The sequence below is a fragment of the Neomonachus schauinslandi genome, chromosome 6 (genome assembly GCF_002201575.2).
Source record: "Neomonachus schauinslandi chromosome 6, ASM220157v2, whole genome shotgun sequence".
NCBI lineage: Eukaryota > Metazoa > Chordata > Mammalia > Carnivora > Phocidae > Neomonachus > Neomonachus schauinslandi.
Window position 1 is genome coordinate 15275564 of NC_058408.1, and position 21693 is coordinate 15297256.

General features: G+C 37.9%; 1 protein-coding gene across 1 annotated transcript in view; it reads left to right on the plus strand.

The window, feature by feature from the left end:
• The window catches only part of USH2A (usherin), a 710400-nt gene that overhangs the window by 316990 nt on the left and 371717 nt on the right, over positions 1–21693 (plus strand). The window contains exons 30-31 of the mRNA XM_021698433.1: positions 1396–1509; positions 3469–3630. Coding sequence (XP_021554108.1) covers positions 1396–1509; positions 3469–3630 — 276 coding nt within the window. The remainder of the gene's footprint in view (positions 1–1395; positions 1510–3468; positions 3631–21693) is intronic.

Sequence of the window (21693 nt, forward strand, 5' to 3'; positions counted from 1 at the left end):
CTGAATTTGGCATGAGGGAGTCACATGTGTGTGTGTGTGTGTGTGTGTGTGTGTATTAGGTCACTGGCTCAATGTCTTCCTTGACCATGAGTTAAGATGATGGTGCCAAGTGCAGCAGAGAGGGCTCAGGGGCCCAGGGCAATGCTTGGGGAGCTCTTGGAATGAAGACTCGCAGCCATTACTGGGGACTGACACGTGGGAGGTGCCCAAGTAGACAATGGCTCTGGTTTTTGCTTCATCCTGCTCTTTGCTTGTTTGATTTTTTAAAAATTTCTTTTAGGGGAGGAAACAGGAAAATACATATGTTAAATTTTGTGTTTGAAGGATGCCCAAGCTGTTACCAATATTGGCACATTTAAATAATAATACATTCTCTAGGCTACTGAAGGTTTACAATATAAAGGGATACCATGACTGGGACCATTTTTTTTTTTATAAGAGTGTTGACCAATCTATGTGGTTAGGATTAAAGGCAACTCTGAAAAACGTCAACAGAAAAAAACAATGGTGAGCAAATACACAAATTACATTTTTGATACTTCTGTAATTCCCAGGATTAAGTAAATAAAGAGCTTCTGCTTTGATTATGAACATTTAGTAAATAAAATGTGCTTTCATTTCTACAGGTACTCTTAATTGCTGAACAAATCTTATATATTCACCACCAAGCCAGGTTAATTCAACACTTCCATGTGCACCACTTCTGTTTAAGACAGGTGTCTTAATTAAATAAACTAATAATTTTGCAAGGAGAAGCACAAAAGCATAATTATCTAATTTGCTAATTGTTCAACTATGTTGATTTGCATATTTGTTAGTTGTAACATGAACAAGTAGTTTGTATATGTGTATCCTACCGTTAAAGTAATGAAACCACTCTTGGGATTAGCATTTCCTAAAGTGTGTTAATAGATGCTATGTAAAAAGGACTCTCGTTGAATAAGGCTGAAAAATGCTAGATTAGAGAAAATGGAATAGTTTTATTCTGCAGGAGGTCTAGAATCCTAGAATGGGATAATATGCATCTTAACTATCAGATACACAGTGCTCTGCTTTACAAACTATGTATGGAAACCCATTTTTACAGGTGAATGTCTCAGGGCACTAATGTTTTGAGGAGCACATTTGGGAAAATGCTCTTTTAAGTTGTTTTAACAATAAGTTGGTCTCACAATTTTTTTTACTAGTCACTCCATTCTGTAATCAGCACAGGGGCAGGAAAATGAATTAAAGAGGCATATTTTTTTGTGTCTGTGTCTCTACATCTCTCTCTCTCTTTCTTTCTCTCTCTCTCTCTCTCTCTCACACACACACACACACACACACACACACACACTGCTCTTTATAGCTACTTACAGTAAACATGCAAACCTCCTTTTTTCCCTTTTATTATAGGCATATTGACAGGCTTGCTACCCTTCAAAAACTATGCAGTAACCCTAACTGCTTGCACTTTGGCTGGCTGTACCGAGAGCTCACAGGCATTGAACATCTCTACTCCACAAGAAGGTAAAGTAATTTCAAAGGTCTTGACTTCCACATTTCAGTTATGAATAATAAAATAGGAGAAGAGCTAAATGCTGCAAGGCCATTTGCTGGAAAACCCCAACCTAATTTGATGACAAAGTGCATTGCCAGGCCATAATTGCTCCATTTTTTGGGGGGGTGCGAAAATGAATCAAACTCCATACCCTTTAATGACATGCATCTTTAATAGCTGTAATGCAGATTAATGGGCTTTTTAATTGCTGTTACATTGTTCATGCAAGAGCCTTGTCATTAATATGAAGCATCTGAAAGATTAATGAAAGCTTCCTCATTTTACTATGGCTCAGAAGTAAATCTAGAGACAGTCTGACTAAAAAGAATTGATTGTACGGCACAGTATGAAATTGAGAATCAAACGGTTGATTTCCATGGTCTCTTTGAACTGCTAAACACCAGCACAGGCAACAATTATTTCAGTATGATGGAGCCTCCAAATGTCGGTTGAGGCATTATTAATCACTGCTCGGTTCCTTCTGACTGAAGTCTCATTTTTGTTGTACTTGGAACTTACAAACTGTTGGCATAAATTAATGTTTCAGAAAGCATACTTTTAGAAGGCAGTGAGAAAGAGAAAATATTTGAGCACTCCAAAGTGAAAGCTTTGCTCAAGCATCAGAACACATCACTTCAAGAAATAACAGGCCTCCAAACATTTGAAGCATTGTTACTTCATATTTCTCTCTCCTGGATGAGAGGAATTACACATTTCTTCTGTCTAGTTGTCTAGTTATTTAGGAGATTGAAAAGCTTGATCCTCGGGGAAGAGTCAGCCAGTCTCTCTCCCTCAGCATCCGTCTGTCTCCTTCCTGGCTCCCTCTTTTTCCCTTCCCTCCTGCAAATCCTTTAGCAAGTACCCCTCACGCAGAAGACATGAAAGAGAAAGACAATGGCCCATGTAATGAAACAGGATAGAGGGGTCTGTGAAATCCTTCATGCGACCTTGCCCCAACAAGAGCCTCCTCACCTGGACTACGCCATCAGTGACCCCATCATCCATGTTTTCTCAGGGTTCTCTCAGTCTAGCCTGTGGAGAAAAGCACTGTTTCTCTTACTGTGGCATTGCTTCTGCTGGGCCACGTGATCCACGTGTTGGTCCTCTCCTTTTACAAATGCTTCCACCAGCCTCAGTATGGGACAAGCGCCCTTATATTCTCAATACCCCCTACCCGCTCTGTCCAGGTTTTGCCTGGAACCCTTCAAACCTACTTTTGCAGCTGTATCCCAGAGGGATTCCTACTGGTCCAGTTCACCGTTCCCTCTTCATTATTTAAGGAATTCCCAACTTCTAGCTTTTTCTTAAAGTTACTGCCAATGTACCAAACCATAGATGTTTTTAGGGTCAGTATTTTAAAACTTTTAGTTCCTGTGATTCTGATTTATTCACCATTACAGAAAATGAACAGAACCTTATTTGAAAAAAAAAAAAAAACTTACACACAATGTTGTTTTCATATATAATTAATTCAATTGATTCTCTACTTGCTGGTTATTTCTACAGAAACACATAGGCTTTTTTGTATCTATTATGAACCACCCTCACCAGCATTGCCCACCTTAGATCAAAAGCTCCTCAAGGGTAGGAACTCCATCTGTTCGATTTGCTTTAACAGGCGCAGCCCCAAGTAGAGAGTATGGGTTAATAATACTTCAAGGAGTATTGATGAAGTAATGCAAGCATCAGTCAAGTGAACTAGTGTCATACTCCCCACCCATCATTAAGGCAAATTCTCATAAATTCAGGACAATTATTTAGTACTGTTCCTAAAGCAATTATTGACAAGCTGCCCACGAATCAGGAATATTTCTCTGCATCGGATTTCAGGTTTATTTCATGATTTATTGGTTTAGGTCTGAAAAGTTTGAATTAGAAAAGTAAACTAAAATTAGACTCCATAAATCTTTTTTTTTTTTTTTCCACAGCCCCACAGGAAGTTCAGCCACCAGTAGCCAAATCTCTTCCCAATTCTTTGTTACTGTCCTGGAATCCACCCCAAAAAGCAAATGGTATTATAACTCAGTACTCTTTATATATGGATGGGATGCTTATCTATTCAGGCAGTGGAAAGAACTACACAGCCACAGGTAAGACTTCTATATGTATCGGTAAATAGTTCTAGTCTGTGTTAGACTATGTATATTTCAGATATCTGTAGCCTGTAATTGTCTGAAAATGTGGTCTTTAAAATTGGGGTACTTACTGTGTCTCCTCTTATTTGGTCCCCTTGCGTGGTCCCTAGTCACACTCACCATGCCCGGTTGAGTCAATGTCATTTCAAACAAATTCCACTGTCACACAAGTTAACTACTTTAACATCCTCATGAATGCAGGATAATATTAAGACTCAGATGTGTGACTCAGTGTCGTCAGAATTTTGGGTCATTTGAGAAGAAACAGTATATATGCCGAAATCGTATTGTAACGTGTGACGACACTTGAGTAAAATAAGGTAAATTGCTGAAAACCTTGTAAAACCCAAGAAGCCTATATTATGTCTTATTGCCTAGTATCTGAATCATGCTTCTATTTGTGTAGTAATTTTAGTGGTTATATATTGTATAGTATTTTATATACTATATGTGACTATCTGGCAAGACATCATGAGTCAAATATTGACTGATGAAAAACTGAAGCCTAGAGATATGACGTTCTTCATGAAAGGTCACAACCAGGGAGAGGCAGAGGCAGAATTAATTATTTATGTATTCAGTCCTCCACATTAATGCCAGGTGCTAAGGTTGTAATAGGGAATCAGCGGCACGTTGGCCCTCCTCTGTTGGTGCTCATGGCTTCAGGGGAAAACACACAGATGCAGGGATGAGGCATTTGTGGACAGGGCTATGGCATTTACCTAGTGGCATCCTCAGGGTTTACATTTTTTGTGTCCTTTTAAGACCGAGAACCTTCAAGGGACAAGAGCTATTAATTTAATATTTTGTTCCTTGAGGTTGGATAGAATTCTGTAATACATGTTCTAGGAGGTAGGTGCTATTACTACCCCCAGGTTACAAATGAGGAAATTGAGGCAGAGAAAGATTAAGGAACGTCTTCAAAGTCACACAGCCTATGAGTGGAATTTTGATACCGATCCGTGCTTTCTGGCTGTGATGAAGAACCTGTGGTCTTGAAACAAGTTACTTCACTTCTGAGACTTAGTTTATGAATCTGCAAAATGGGAACAACTACAATTTTCAAGACTCTAAAGAGAACTGGAGCTATAAGTAAAACACCTAACTTGTTCTTAGCACTTAGTAAAGAGAATACTCTTATTTCCTGTAGAATACAGAGTTCATGTTTTAAACTTTAAAAATAGATTCATCTTGCCCTAACAATGTCTGAAAGCATTATTTTAATTAAATATTATACACCAGAGAAATTACTTCAAAAGAAATGAAAACATATCATGGAATGAACTATACACATGAATTAATAATTAATATAAAACACTTCTGTAGGACCAAAAAATATCAGCATCATACATAATAGGAAAACACATCTTTTAGGCCCAGTACAGACATTTCCTCTGAGAAGCCTTCTCTGATGCCCCAAGTATGAGTTGATCTGACGCAGGTATGCTCCTTGGAAACTTCTATGCCCCCTCTTTTTTTTTTTTTTTTTTGTGCTGTCTTTGAATAAGGTTGCTTATTTACTTGTCAGTCTGCCCTTCTGACCCTAAGCTTCATAAACACATGACCCTAAGTGTCTGGTTCTTTACTGCATCTCCAGGACAGGGTGGGTATAGACAGTGTTGAATAAATGAATGAATGAAGTCAGGTGATTGCTGGGAACAGAAAAAGAAGCCAGCAAAGGGGAAATTGTGGAGGGTAGGAGTAGGGTGGGAAAGAAAAAGTGACAGAGAAAAGAAAAAAGAAAGGTAGAAAAAGGAACTAAGATCCCTTCCATGGGTAGACACAAGTGCTAGCCCAGTCCATAGGGAAGTTGTGTGGCTGATAGCAGGTCTCAAAACGTAAGCCTCGACTATTTGCAAACCATGAATACCATTTGAGGTGACAGACACTGTGCACAGCCAGAAGATGAGCAGTGTGGGGAAGACGGGAGGCCAGAATTCACATTTATCTCCAATACTACTTCCAAAATGATGCTAATTCTATATTTTGTTTGATGGAATCAGCAACAGAACCATGTGACTCTGGGGTCTGCAATTAAAAATCTTGGCAAATGTTACCATAGTGGATTAGTACAACAGATGCCCCCCAAATATAATCTAATGTAAAGAAAGTGGAATATTTTTGTAGTGCCCACAACCATCTTCTCGAGCTACAGAGATAATAGATTCTTTAATGGTTTTCATTTTTTATGTAGATTTTTGAAGATTAAGTCTTAGGTAGTACTTTTTTTTTTCCTATAGCCTTCTTGGCTTCTAATAAGCAACTGTATTTCTTGCCATTCTCATCCCCAAATGGCAGAAGATATGAGGCACATTGAGACTGCAACACGAAGGAGAGAAACGAAGCCAAGAACCTTATAATGGGATTCAAAGTTGTGCATGATTGTTCTAACATTAGAGCTAGTAAATCTGAGGCCCGGAGAGGTTAAGAAATTCTAATCCGAATTGGAGGAACCACTTCAAATCTGGATCTGTCTGGCCCCAGAGTCCATGCTTTCATTCTTTCCACATTCTGCTGCTCAAATTATTACATATTATCTTATTTTTTACATAAATAAATATGATATATTATGACACATTCACATAATGTGTAAATGTTTTGTGTAAATATGTAAATTATCAACATATTAACATAAACATATTGTGTAAATATGCAAATATTTACACCGCATGTGAATGTTACATAATATGTAAACATTACAGATTAACATAAAGAAATATTACAAATTATTACATATGATTTTATTTTTCCTCCCAACAACGCTGACAGGGAGACCAAAACCTGACTGCAAACCCCAGAGCATCTGTGTTATTCTTTTTTGGGCTCCATAACAAAATACCACAGACTGGCTGGCTTAAACAACAGAAATTTATTTCTCACAGTTCTGGAGACTAGAAGTCCAAGATCAAGGTGTTGGCAGGTTTGGTTTCTCTTGAGGCCTCTCTCTTGGGCTTGCAGACAGCTGCCTTCTCACCATGTCCTCCCAAGGTCTTTCTCCTGTGCGCACAGCCCTTTCTTACCCGGTCACCAGTCCTGTTGGATCAGGGTCCCACCCTTATGATCTCATTTAACCTTAATCACCTCTTCAAAAGTCCCATTTCCAAATATACTCACATTAGGAGTTAGGGCCTCAAAATATGAATTTGGGGGAACACAGTTCAGTACGTAAGAGCACCCTAAAGGGAGTGCTTTCTCTACCATGAGCGTAGGCTGAATGCCCACTTCTGTATAGATTCTCAAATCATGTGAGGATTGAAGAAAGTGGCCTTTAAGAGCCCTTTCAGGGGCGCCTGGGTGGCTCAGTCATTAAGCGTCTGCCTTGGGCTCAGGTCATGATCCCAGGGTCCTGGGATCAAGCCCCGCATCAGGCTCCCTGCTCCGCGGGAAGCCTGCTTCTCCCTCTGCCACTCCCCCTGCTTGTGTTCCCTCTCTCGCTGTGTCTCTCTCTGTCAAAATAAATAAATAAAATCTTAAAAAAAAAAAAAGAGCCCTTTCAACTCTAAGATTTTATATGTGTAATAGGCATTAATTTCAGGTCAGTTAGGTCTTCAAAGTCTACCTGTCCACTAGGAATCGCAAGAAGGTACAATGCGAAAGGGAATCTGTCTGTCTAAAGTCAGCTAGGAGAAGGCTGATTAGAGGAAACTGCCCTGGCCATTTGAACAGGCTCTAGCCTCTCCAGACACTGCATCTGTGCCATGTTCCATCATCAGATGCGTCCATGATGTCATTGGTACTTGTTACTCATCTTTGTGTCAGGATCTTTGTGAACTAATCTCCTGTCCATGCTGAGAGTGGTTTGCAGGTGGAGCTTCCACTGGTGAGGGCTGGTGCTGTCAGCAATAGTGAGAGTTTAGGGCTATTAGAATGGGTCTCTTCAGTGCTGAAATGCCAGTTCATAGGGAGACAGAGGAATGGAAGAGGCAGTCTAATGGATTAGAGAAATAATTGATAATATTTTTCAATTATAAAAGCCACTATATGCTTATTGAAGATAATTTAAAACATCCAGATGTCTAATACATGATAATCCCACCATACCGGTAGAAGCTCAATGTAAGATGTAATTCCTTCTAGTACCTTATTCATGTTAACAAAATTGATCTGTAATGTATAATGTTGAACCCTGGCATATTTCCTTATTACGACTGTATCCCACTTTATGAAGCATTTTTCCTGAAAATATCTTGAAATATTTTAATACTAACATCATATCCCATCCAAATGTATGCTAATGCATTTAACCACTTGAAAGAGTTCAAGTTTCTAACTTACCTCTCTTTCAAATATGTTGTGACAAATATTATTGTATGTAATCTTTGTTTATTAGCTTCCCAAACGGGGAACAACTAAGTCAAAGGTAGTGAACCTTTCTGAAATATTTGATACACATTTTCATACTGTTTCCCAGAAAAGTTCATCAGCAGAGCATGTTATATTCTTAAGTCTTTGATAATTTTGCAAGTGACAAACACTATTTTATTTTTGTTTGCCTGTTGAACTCCTAGGTATAGGGCATACTTTCTGCATGTTTATTAGAGATTTATATTGTACTTTGATTCAGCTGATCACAGCCTTGATGAGCAAAAATTTCATAGGTGAGGAATAATTTTGAAACTTCCTCAAGAGCTGTGTTTTATACCCTGTTTTCCCTGGTTGTAATCATCTGCACTATTTAAAATTCCTTGTCTTCTACCCTATCAAAAACTTCCTTAGTAACCTGGCTTAATGTGTCCTCCTAAATATTCAAAATGTCAACCTTCTTTCCCTCACTCTTACTCCATTCATTTGTAGTTTCCTCTTAAGTTCCCACATAGAACACATTCTTCTGTTACGTGTAGCAAATAGATCTTGCTGCCATGGTGGATACAGGAAAAAGTAAATGCATTTCAATTCAGAAGCCACTTAGCATCTCAGTGGTTTGAATTTTTTTTTCTTCTTTCTCTTAAATATGAAGCATTAAAAGTCAAAGGCATTGCTGCACCTTGAGTTAGTACAAAATGTATTTAAAAATGCATACAGTTCAAATTTTTTGCCTTGCATAGGCCATAAGCTGGTAGTATGGTGGGTCAGTTGTGACACTGAAAAATGAATCCAGTTAGAGAACCTCCCGAAGGCTGTTGATGTTTGCTATAATAAATAGCACACACTTAAAGTCAAACTTTTTCATTCTGTATTCAAAGGTAATGGATTTTTCGTAACCATAGTAACCTTGGTGTATTTCTGGATAAATACATGAGGTATATACATTCTAGTTTTATTTTTGAATATAAACTACCACATTATGTATTACTAATAATATGAAAAATAGGATGTAGGTTAGTATAATGACAGCTTAAACTAGTATGCATTTTTCTTCTGCAAAAAATAAATATTTATCAAAAGTATAGGTTCAATTAATTTTTCCCCCAGTTTTGTGGTATTCTGGTGGTGCCATTTATCTTTTTTTGCAAGATCTCCATTAATCTCTTACTTCTGTCCCATAACAGATTTTTAAGAATTTCGAGGTAAAAACAATTGTGCTTTAAAGCTCATGATTAAAAACATTATTGAAAGATTGAAGGACCTATATTGATATCACCAACAGAGCTATTGTGAACCACTTAAGATGTATGTATATAGTATGTTCATAAAGAGGTAGAAAAAAAGAAACCTTTTGTGAGACTGTTCAACATCCCAGGATTGTTTCAAAGTTCAGGCTAGATAGCATCCTGATTGATGATGACTATCCAAACTGTAGCCAACCAGATCATTCTCATTTTAAATGAGCACCCTACCAGAAACTGGCAATCTTTAAGAAGTTTGTGAGATGTTTCTGAGAAGCCTACGAAGTTTTCGGAAACAAGGATAGCAAGATGGTGAGCTGGGAGAAGTGTACTTTGGGCACGACATGGACGTTTATGTAAGTTGTGCGAACTGGTAAGGAAAGAATAGTGATCCCTCTGGACAGTTCTTTTTTTACGACACAAATCGTTGTTGGTGAACCTACCTAAGCCATTGCTGCTTATAACTCCTAGAACTCCAAAGGGGTAAAGGTCAATAAGGACTCTGTAATGTAGATAGAGATATATCTGACACCAAACCATAAAACACATGTATTTTCAAGTGTATCATCTAATAAATCTATAGTAGTCTTATGACTGAATACAAGTGGCTGATTTCTAGCCACTGCTGTCTCATCAGGACCCGGGCCTCTGTCACTGAGGTTAAAGCAGTAAAGAAGCCAGGATAACAGCAGTGTAAGAAGTGCACACGCGTGCGCTTGTGTGTGAGTGTGTGTGTGTGTGTGTGTGAGAGGGAGAGAGAGAGAGAGAGAGAGAGCGTGCATGTGACAGAGACAGAAAAGGAAAGGAAAGAGGAAAAGCAGACGAATATCTGGTAAAGTTAGATAGTAAGTATTTATATCTTTACCAAATTGAAAAGTGCAAAAAACTGTTAGGTTGTTTTTTTTTTTTTTTTGGTCTCATTTGCCAAGGTCAAAAAAACCATGTTTAAACAGCAAAATAGAAATGTTCATCTTGAATCTCCCAAACACTTAAGTCTGACGATGAGAAATTTATTGCAGAAGAAGCTGTATTGCTTATGACACAATAAAAAGCATTTAAAGTTAGGTACTTCTAACCAAGCGTTACAAGGAAACTTATCAATTCTCTACAAATTTGAGCTAAATTATATTCATTCACACTGATAGTTTACAAAAGATCCTTTCTTAGCAAAACAAAACTTCACTTTAACCTTGATATTTTCTGGAATTTTGCACTTCTGAATACCACAGGGCAGTGCATCTAAATCACTCCTTTTACATAAAGTAATATTATTGAGAGGATACTGTTAACATGCTCGTGTTCTAATCCATAAGGCCAAGTATTAATAAGACAGAACATATGAGGGTTTTCAGGTAAGGCAATGATCTCATCTATGAGTCATGGTGCCTCTCTATTACAAAGTAAAGTCATACTTTGTGCCCTTTTTATGTCACAGACATATAGCATTAAATTATAAAAAATCTAAGAAACCTTGAGGCTACAAGGAAAAAAAACCCTAAATTATGAAAAGAGGCTAGATCACTAACTCTGTGATCAAAGACTCCAGGAGAGTTGCTCAAGGTCTGGCCACATACCAGATCCTTGGGTCAGTCAATAGGGGATGCTTGACTCTTAAAGAGTAACTAAGTAACAAAGGGTCAAATGAAATGAAAGAACTTGTACAGATGTTGAAATATCAGTTGTGGTTAATTGTAAACAATACAACCAAAGTGTTATTTTTACTTTAAGATATTTTTACAGTGTACCAGTATGTGAAGAAATGAAACATGCTTAATTTATATTTTAAGACGTATACAAAAATGCAAAAGAAAAAAAAAGCCATTGGAATACTTACAGAATGAAACATCTACATCTTTCTCCAAGTCTAAAAGTAAGAAATAATTATAGAAAGTCTTCATCTATGAAATTAAAAGTTAGCATATGAAATCACTGGCCTGTGTACACCAGCAATATAACTTCTGAATGTCCACTAATGGAATATTGTATGGCCATATAGCTTATGAAGCAATAGAAGAATTTTGAATAATGCAGAAAGATGTTAAAAACAAACATTTTAATCAACAGCATGTAACATATGGGTCTATTTTAGTAAAATAAATGTGTGTATATGTGAAACATATACATACATGTGTTTATGTATACCTAAATGTTAATAGTGGTTATTTTCCAGTCATGGGGTTTAAGTGTTTTCTTTTCTTTTCCTTAAGGGGAGTCTTTTCATTTTTCAAATTCTCTACAGTTTAGATATTAGAAAGGAGAATTTTTGTAGTATATTTTCACAATTTTAATATATATGATAAAACAGGTATAAAGGATGTATATTTTAGGACTCTATCACCTATTAATACTTAGCTTTGACTTCTCGCTAGTTTTTACCCTGCTATTTAATCAGGTTGATTCCCTTACTCATCTCTTCTGGCCAGTGTCAATGATGGTCTTCTCCTTACCTCCAGCACTATCTACTGCCATCAAAACGTCACACAATGTGTTTGATGATCTACGTCAATTCACACATTTTCCTTTGATTCACAAAATCTTTCATATAATTTGCCTACAGATTTGTCACTTAAATATATTCTATCATGTAACAAAAACTTATTTAAGGGGATAAATCTTGATCCAAAACCAAAATGTAGGTTCATTGAGTACAGTTATCATGTATTTATTTATTTTCATAATCTCTATAGTATGTATCATAGAAATAAGGACCCAATTGGCATCTAATAAACTCTTATTGAATTGAGTTGAAATGAATTGGATTAAATTGAAGAAACACTGAGAATCAGTAAACTAATATTTTAAAGTAAATGACAACAAACACCGGTGCATAATTCAGAAGTAATTAATATGCTAAATGTGGTAAGCAGTTTTAATGAGGTAGGCTGTTCCTGTAGCTTCTTAGAAATTTTCATGTAATTATCCAATACTTTTTTTGTTGTTGTTGTTAAACTACTTGTATATATTTGCTAGGGCTGCCATGACAAAGTATCACTGAGTGGGTTAAACAATGGAAATGTGTTGTCTCACAGTTCTAGAGGCTAGAAGTCCCAGATCAGCGTGTTGACAGGGTTAGCTCATTCTGAGGGCTGTGAGGGAGAAGCTGTTCTGTGTCACTCTCCTGGTCTCTGGTAGTTTGCTGGCAATCATTGGCATTCTTTGACCTGTAGATGCTTTGTCCTGATCACTGCCTTCATCTTCACATGGTCTTCTTCTGTGTGCTTGCCTGTGCCAAATTTCCCCTTTTTATAAAGACACAAGTCATATTGGATGAGGGTGTCATCTTAACTCATTACTGCTACAGTGGCCCTATTTCCAAATAAGGTCACGTTCTGAGGTACTGGGGGCTAAAATATCAACACATGAATTTGGTGGAGCGGGGCAGGGGATGGGGAGACACAACTCAACCTATAACTGTGTATTTGATTCTGTGCTTAATAACATCCTGACTTCCTTCAAAGACCTAAAAAATATCAGAGAAGATAGACATCTAATCAAAATCAGTTAAAAAATGAATATATCTCATGACAATAATACAAATAGAAAAGAGATAATCACAGCTATCTGGGATATTCATTCATTCAATGAATATTATCAGGTGTCTACAATGTAGACACTCAAAATTTTTCTGAGCCTTGAAGAGCCAATGGGAAACATAAGGTGCAAGCAAAGGGTCTGCCCTCATGGAGCTTATAGTTCAGTGGGAGGTGGTTAGAGAAGACCTCATACTGTTCATGTTATAATGCTTAGATCTTCTTAATATAAATGAAAACTGAATCTCTCCTGAGAGTAGGAATTTCTTCTTCAGTCATTTTAAGTGGATGTGTATCATCCCTTGATGTCTGTGTAATTCAGAAATCAAGAGGATAGGGTCAACACCCTCTGACTCTCATCTACCATACGTCATTCCAGATGATGACTTTTTTTACCTTCCTTTAGTACTTACCAATCCTATAAGATCCATGCTTTTTGGCTAAAGGAAGTTCTTTTCTCTGTTTTCCTCATCTTTGCTAACATCCTACTTCTGTTCCCCAGTTCAGTAAAGGCTTGAGCATCTATATTTGCCTCCTTCTTTTTCTACCCCAGGTCTGGGAAGATCCTGTGTTGTTTCATCTGTCACAGGAACAATCCATTAGAGAGCTCAGCCTCCCATATCTTTTATCTTCTCATCTCTAAGAAACTCAACTGTATGGTAAAATTACTTGCCCTCATTTCAGTATCCCGGACCTTGCCATCACTTAGAAATGCCCCGTGTCTAACACATTAGGTTCAAATATGTAACAATCCAATAACAAATACCCATTTTCCAGCTCTTCTACTCATTTACTCACACTAAAAATATTTGTGTTCTTCTTTGAAACTTTCAGTTTCTTAACATCGCCTGCTCTCCCCATTGATTAGACCCTGTCTTTCCTTGCCTTCTAAGGTAGTTCCATAATAACTTGAAATATTTTCTTTTTAATTTTCTTAACTTTCTTGCCTTGTTATTATTGCAACATATTCAAGGTAAAACCCACCAAATCTAGATCAATCTAATTGTGTTCCTTACACCTCAACCTGGGGGTCCTGAGCTATGCTGAAGAAAACCTAGTAAGCATCCAAATTGGTGCCATTCTAATATCCAGTGTTCCCCAGTCACCAATAGGCTTCTAAATGCTTGCTCTGGATCTTTGTTTCCCCAGTGAGCTTTGCCTCACATTCTCCATTACTGGCTCTTCAGTCATTGTCACAGTTCTTCAAACCCTGGCCTACCTGAATCTTTTTTTTTTTTAATTTTATTTTATTATGTTAAGTTAATCACCACAGATTACATCATTAGTTTTTGATGTAGTGATCCATGATTCATTGTTTGCATATAACACCCAGTGCTCCATTCAATACGTGCCCTCCTTAACACCCATCACCAGGCTAACCCCTCCCCTCACCCCCCTCCCCTCTAGAACCCTCAGTTTGTTTCTCAGAGTCCATAGTCTCTCATGGTTCATCTCCCCCTCCGATTCCCCCCCCCTTGATTTTTACCTTCCTACTATTTTCTTCTTTTTTTAAGCATATAATGTATTATTTGTTTCAGAGATACAGGTCTGTGATTCAACAGTCTTACGCAATTCACAGTGCTCACCATAGCACATACCCACCCCGATGTCTATCACCCAGCTACCCCATCCCTCCCACCCCCACCACTCCAGCAACCCTCAGTTTGTTTCCTGAGATTAAGAATTCTTCATATCAGTGGGATCATATGATGCATGTCTTTCTCTGATTGACTTATTTCCCTCAGCATAATACCCTCCAATTCCATCCACGTCGTTGCAAATGGCAAGATCTCATTCCTTTTGATGGCTGCATAATATTCCATTATATATATATACTGCATCTTCTTTATCCATTCATCTATCGATGGACATCTTGGCTCTTTCCACAGTTTGGCTATTGTGGACATTGCTGCTATAAACATCAGGTGCATGTACCCCTTCGGATCCCTACATTTATATCTTTGGTGTAAATACCTAGTAGTGCAATTGCTGGATCGTAGGCCAGCTCTATTTTCAACTTTTTGAGGAACCTCCATACAGTTTTCCAGAGTGGCTGCACCAGCTTGCATTCCCACCAACAGTGTAGGAGGGTTCCGCATCCCTGCCAACATCTGTCTGAATCTTAGCAGATGACTTTGCTTTCTATCTCAAACTGAAGTTCCTAAATGGGATTCCTCTGCTTGCTGTCACAGAACCTATTAGCTTTTCTACATCAGAATCAGTGTTCCCCTTCTTCTCTTAGGAAACAAAAAAGTGTCCATTCTCCTGCAGAGGGCTAATCCTCCTCTGGATCATCTTTTCCTACCTTGGTGAGTACTTCTCTATCAGTTAGTCTGACTTTTCTTTATCTCTCTACCTATACTAGCTCTTTCCATCAGCATTTCTAGAGGTTCACATCTCTTACATGGAGAAGAAGAAAAAAGACAAACAAGGAGAAAACATGCCCTGGTTCTGAGTTCTGTCTTCCACTCCTGCTCCCAACCTTCCCAACTTGGCCCTTCTCACGTTCACAGCTACAGTCTTTACCTCCACTGGCTCATTTGCTTTGCTTCCTTACCTCCTGTGCATTTGCTAGAGCTTCCCTAAAAAAACAACCAACCAAACAAAAACCCACACAAATTGGGTGCCTAAAATAACAGAAATTTATTCTCTCATAGTCTGGAGACTAGAAGTCCTAAATCAAGGTGTCACCAGAGCTAATGCTCCCTCTAAAAACTGTAGGGAGGCACCCTTCCTTCCCTAGCCCAGCTTGTCATGGTTACTGGCAGTCTGGAGTATTCCTTCACTTTTAGCTGCATCACTCCAGTTTCTGCCTCTATCACATGTGCTGTTCTCCCTGTGTCCAGATTTCTCTCATCCTGTAAGAACACCAGTCATATTGGATTTAGAGCCACCTAATTCAATATGACCTCATCTTAACTTGATCATATCTGCAAAGACCCTATTTCCAAATAAGGTCACATTCACAGGTAATGGGGGTTAGGATTTGAACATCTTTTGGGGGGACAAAATTCAACCCACTACCCCTCCATTGGCCTCATAAATACCTGACCACTCAGTTGAAGCCATTGTCACCAAGGTTGTCAAAATTCTTTTTTTTTTTTAAAGATTTTATTTATTTATTTGAGAGAGAATGAGAGAGAGCACTTGAGAGGGGGGAGGGTCAGAGGGAGGAGCAGACTCCCTGCAGAGCAGGGAGCCCGATGCGGGACTCGATCCTGGGACTCCAGGATCATGACCTGAGCCGAAGGCAGTCGCTTAACCAACTGAGCCACCCAGGCGCCCCGGTTGTCAAAATTCTTATGGTCCCCAGTGCAGGGACCATGTGAAAACACTATAGTTCATGGCACTTTGACAGATTGTTGATCATTTCTTCATCACAGAGGTTCTTCTTTTAGTGTCTGGGATATTCCACCTTCTCAACTTTCCTGTTACTGCTCAATTTCTCACGTGTCCTCTCATCTTTTCCCTCTACCCACAAATATTGGTTTATCTCAGAGTTCTTCTTGGAACACTCCAACAATATTTCTGTGATGACTCAATCCTTATCTCCTGTTCAGAAGTTTTTTCCTAAGCAATGAACATTTTCTAACTGCATATTGGACACTCCTGCTTCAGGCATTTTACTCCAAGTCCCCAAAACTAAATTCATTATATCTGCTACCTCCCATAAAATAGGTTCTTTTTCCTGAGTTTCTCATCTCAGAGAACAGTAGCAGTATTCACCCCTTTGCCGGAAATAAAAATCTGGATTTAATCTTTCAGTTTTTCTTTTTCATCCCTCATATCAAATCTTAAAACAAAATTCAAACTCATTATGTTGGCATACAACACTTTTCTGATTCCTATCTACTTTCTTAGCTGTATGCCATTCTTCTACTCCCATTTATTTTTACAGTGCTGGTTTCCTTTCTGTTTCTGCTTATTTTGTTTGCTTTGGTTTGGTTTTTTGTATTTTGTATTTTGTATTTTTGTCCAGATCTTTGAACTTGCTGTTTTATCCAACTGGAATTCTCGTACCCCAGTTACATGACTAGCTCATTCTTCTCTTTCAGTTCTCAGATTCTGTATATTAGTTAGGATAACCTAAATGTTGTGAACACACACATACTAGTTTCTGTTAGCAGAAACACCCTAGAAATTCACTTGTCATTCAGTTAAGAGCCCTGTGAGAGTGAAGAGTTGGATCAGCAAAGCTTCAGTCCTGTGCACATTCAGGGCCCCAGGCAGATGTCAGGTCTGCCATCTCTTACACATGACTCTCAAGGTGGCTCCGGAGTTTATCTCCATTGCTGCAGCAGGTAAGGGAAGGGGATGAAGGATAGTAAGTTGGAGATTTTTATGGGCCAGACCTGGGAGTGACCTATGTTACTTCTGCCCACATTCTAATGGCCATGACTCAGTCTCTGGGCAGTGCATGCTGCCAGGGGGCCTCAGAAGGCAGCCTAAAACAACACCCATGCTCCAACTCACAGTTCTGTAAGTCAGAAGTTTGCGTAGGCTTGGCTGAGTCACTAATTAGGGTCTCACTACGGCAAAATCAAGAAATTGGACAGTTCAGCCTCTCCTCTGGAGGCTCTGGGAAAGAATTCGCTTCTAAGCTCATGCAGGTTGTCAGGAGAGTTTGATTCCTTGCAGTGCTAGCGCTGTGACATTTCTGTCCCCCAGCTGGCTGTCAGCCCGGGGCTGCTCAACTTGTAGAGACTCTCGCACGGCCCCCTCCACCTCCGGAGCAAGAAACGCTTTTGCATCAAACCCCCTTCATGCTTTGAATCTCTCTGACTTCTGCTACCAGCTGGAGAAAACTCTACTTTTAAAGGGATTATAATTAGATTGGGCACACCAGGGTCAACTCTTTTTTCCATATAAGGTAAGGTAATCATGGCAGGGACATGCCATCATAGTCCCAGGTTGCACCCACACTCAAAGGGGAAGACTTTGTGCAGGGTCAGAGGCAGAACCACACAGGTGCTAAGCCCTGGTTTCCTGGTAAAACAGAAATAGGACTACCTTTGCTCCTAGTGGGAGAATTAAATGTGATAATACGTGTAAAAAACGGTTAGTGTGGTGCTCACAGCTCTTTCAGAACATAGCAAATGATCAACAAACATGTTCTACTAATTGTAGAAATGATCAAATTATTGTTACATCACGATAAAGATTCTAAATGCCAAAATACCCTTCAGACATGTCACTCAACTGCATAGCTCGTTTAATTTAGAAAATACTTGTTGAGCATCTACTATGTGCAAGGTTAGAAGTTACATTACTGCTTAAGACATTTTCGTTTTTCCTCAAATCATTCCCAGTTCAATTGCTTAGACAGAAATAGACACAACTAAATATAATGCTGTCCAGCAGGTGGTGAGTTCTCTGACAGATGTGAGAACAAAGGAAAAGGCAATCAGGAGGATAAAGTGTCACCAGAGGAAGTGACTTTTTGCAGGCTTTCGAGTAGAGTTTCAGAACTGGGAATCAGACAAGCCTAAGGACCAGGGCAGAATAGTCCACGGCACAGCACTGTCCGTGGGGGTTTCATGAAAATTAAATAGGGCCTAGCTTGATATCACTGAGTGCCCTGGGTAGCTGGTCAGGAGCAGTGAAAGGCAAGGTGAGAGTCAAATTATCAAAGGTATTATAGGTATGTCGAGATGTTTGAACTTTGTTCTGAGGCAATGGAGGACCACTGAAGGATTTACAGTAATGATATAGCATGAACGAATCAGTGTTTGGGAAAATAAATAATTGAAGTAATGGCATTAGTCCAAAATAGTCACGGCTGAACCTACACAGCTGTTGTCTCCATTCGTAGGTGAAAAAGCAAGTAGGTTAGAACTTTAAATGCAAGAAGCTAATTGGACTTAGCAATACAGATGGCAAAGAATGAGCAAAAGAGGAGAGAAAAGCATTATGTTTATTTGTTAACAGCTCTATTGTATTATATTTCTGTGCATTAGTCAGTGTAAAATCAAATCTACTTATTTTAAATCCTTTTAAATGGTGTTTAAATATTTCCTGATGACACAGTCTGCTGAAGTATTTACCCTTGGTGCAGATTTCCATTAACCTTATTGCAGATACTAAGCCTAAAATTGTATATTTTTAGGGTCCTTGATTATGGAGTAAAGCCCAGTGACACCATTATAAAACCACATCTGGATAAGCTTTAGTGTCATTGTCTTTCTATCCAATTTGGAAACTCAGCAAACTGTAGGAGAATACCACTATTAACAGACCTTATGTTCTCAGATTTTTAGGATGCCCTTTCTTTAAAAATAAAGCCAGAGAGGGATTAAACCTTTAAAACCGTAAGTGATATAGGGAAGTGCCCAGTACAGAGACATCAGTGATATTTGGGGAATTTAGTTATATTGGATATATAAGAACAATAAAGGAGTCAGAGATTAAATTCAAAGTAGTCTTTCCTCATATCTTACTTTTCTCAGATTTTTATTGTTTTCAGAGAGTCTATATGAATCTTCCAGTTCCCTAAAGGATAAAATTTGCTTCACATTGTTATAAATGACTTTCAAAATAGTATCTTTGTATCAGAGATACAAACAATTAATGACTAGGACAGATTAGGTTACTTCTAGTAAAGGAAAGATTCAATAATAAAACCAGAAAGACAATTTTTTTTTCATTCACCTAAGTATTTGATATCTATCTTACACTGGAAATGTCTTGTATGATATATTGGATTTTATCCATGACAAAAGTTTGAATGCTTCAAAAGCAGCGATTATTATTCAATCTTGGTTTTACGAAGTAAATATACTTATGAATCCTGAGTCCTGAGTCTTTTTGCTGCAAATGGTAGAAATCCAACAATTTCATCTTTGTTTCTGGAATGTGGGCTTTCTTCATGGACTGGAAAACACAATTAGCAGCAACTCTGAGTTCTTAGCCCACAGCTGGACAACCTCCGCAACTCCAGATTGAAAAACTTTGAGGAAGGAGGCTGATTGTTCCATTTTGGATCATATATCCACCTTTGGGGCCAGAAAGGCAGGATCTGGCTACTAGAAGAAGAGAAAGAAAAATACAGCCTCTGAAGAAATCATTATGAGCTAGAGCACCACTCCAAATGTTGACTATTATAATTCCAAACTTTGGCTCATTTGTTAAATTTACAAATACTAGGGGTGCCTGGGTGGCTCAGTCGTTAAGCATCTGCCTTCGGCTCAGGTTGTGGTCCCAGGGTCCTGGGATGGAGCCCTGCATCGGGCTCCCTGCTCGGTGGGAAGCCTGCTTCTCCCTCTCCCACTCCTCCTGTTTGTGTCCCCTCTCTCGCTGTGTCTCTCTCTGTCAAATAAATAAATAAAATCTTTAAAAAAAATTTACAAATACTAGAATCTGCCAACAAAGCCTCACCTTACTTACATATGTATTTTTTCCCTTTGAATGTGTTTTATATATATGTATCCTAGGAAACCACCCAACTCTGCTGTCCACTGTGTTCTTCCTTTGAGAATTTCCCTGAAATTTTATCTATTTTCTTAAAATTGAATCTCTGTTTTTGTTGATTTATTTTCTCCCATTGTTGAAACCCTCAAATCTGTCAGTTGCATGGCTTCCTTTCCAAAATAAGAAATGAATGTTTAGAATATTCCTCTACCTTTTTTGTTTGGAGACCATTCATTCCTTAATTTTTTTTTTTCTGAGTATGTATTTAAATTCCAGTTAGTTAACGTACAGCGTAACACTAGTTTCAGGTGTGGAATCTAGTGATTTATCACTTACATACAATAGCCAGTGCTCATCACAATAAGTGCCCTCCTTCATTCCTTGATTTTTATTATCTGCATCCTAATATCATTCCAGAGCCCTCCTAAAGCCATTAGTGATGCACTGCACCCGTGCTACTATTTTTGTAGCTGAAGTCTAAGTAGCTTAAGTGCCTTATCTCCATTCATCTGTATTTATTCAAAATATATATTTAAAAATATCACCTACTATTTTTCCAGCACAAACATAATTGCTGAAGATTGAATTATTAATTTTCTTATCTTTGTTTCAGTCAGCTGCTTCATATCTAGTGGGTGTGTAGCACTAATAAAAATAACCAAAAAATAGTAATAAGTAGTATTCCAAACATCTTGCTGACTTTTACATTTTATTGTGCTTGACGTTATCCCAAAGTTACTGATTTTTCTGATCATATACACATATGTGCCAATAAAATAAAATAAAATGTAATAAAATAAAATATAAATGAAAAGCCTAATAAACATCAATAAAAGATTAGTTAAACAAGTTATGGCTAATAACCAATAGGCACACTGGGTATATTACATGCTCATTTAATAGAATGAGCAGATCTTTACTAATAAGGTAACATCATCAAAGTATATCACAAAGTACTGGTGTAGAAAAGTATATTTTATAGTCCACTAACATTTGCATATTTGGTTATATACTTTGATTTCCTCTGGAGGAATGTGTAGTAATTGCTAAACTCCTAGAAGGAAACTGGATAACTTGGGAACAAGGGTAGAGGGAGACTTGATTTTCATGTGAGCTCTTTTGTATCTTTTAGATTTTGTACTGTGCCTATATATTAATGTGTTATACATTCAAAATTAAGTACAATTTAAAAATGAAATTATTACAAAATAGTAAATTCTAAGTATAAAAGAAAATTTAGAAAAAATAAAAATTGTCCACAATTTCACCCATCAGAGACGATCACTAATCACATTTTGACTTGTATATTCACCATCCTCTGATCTTTTTTTGTTGATGCACAGATATACACATACAATTTGGCCCAGACTGTTTTAGTCTTTCACCACTTTATAATATATAGTGATCACATTACCAAATTACTAAATTATTTTCTAAATCATGCTTTAAATGACTGCATAGTATTTTAAAATATTTCACAATATATTTAAGGAACTCATTATAATATTTGGATTATTTCTCATTTTTTTTCTATT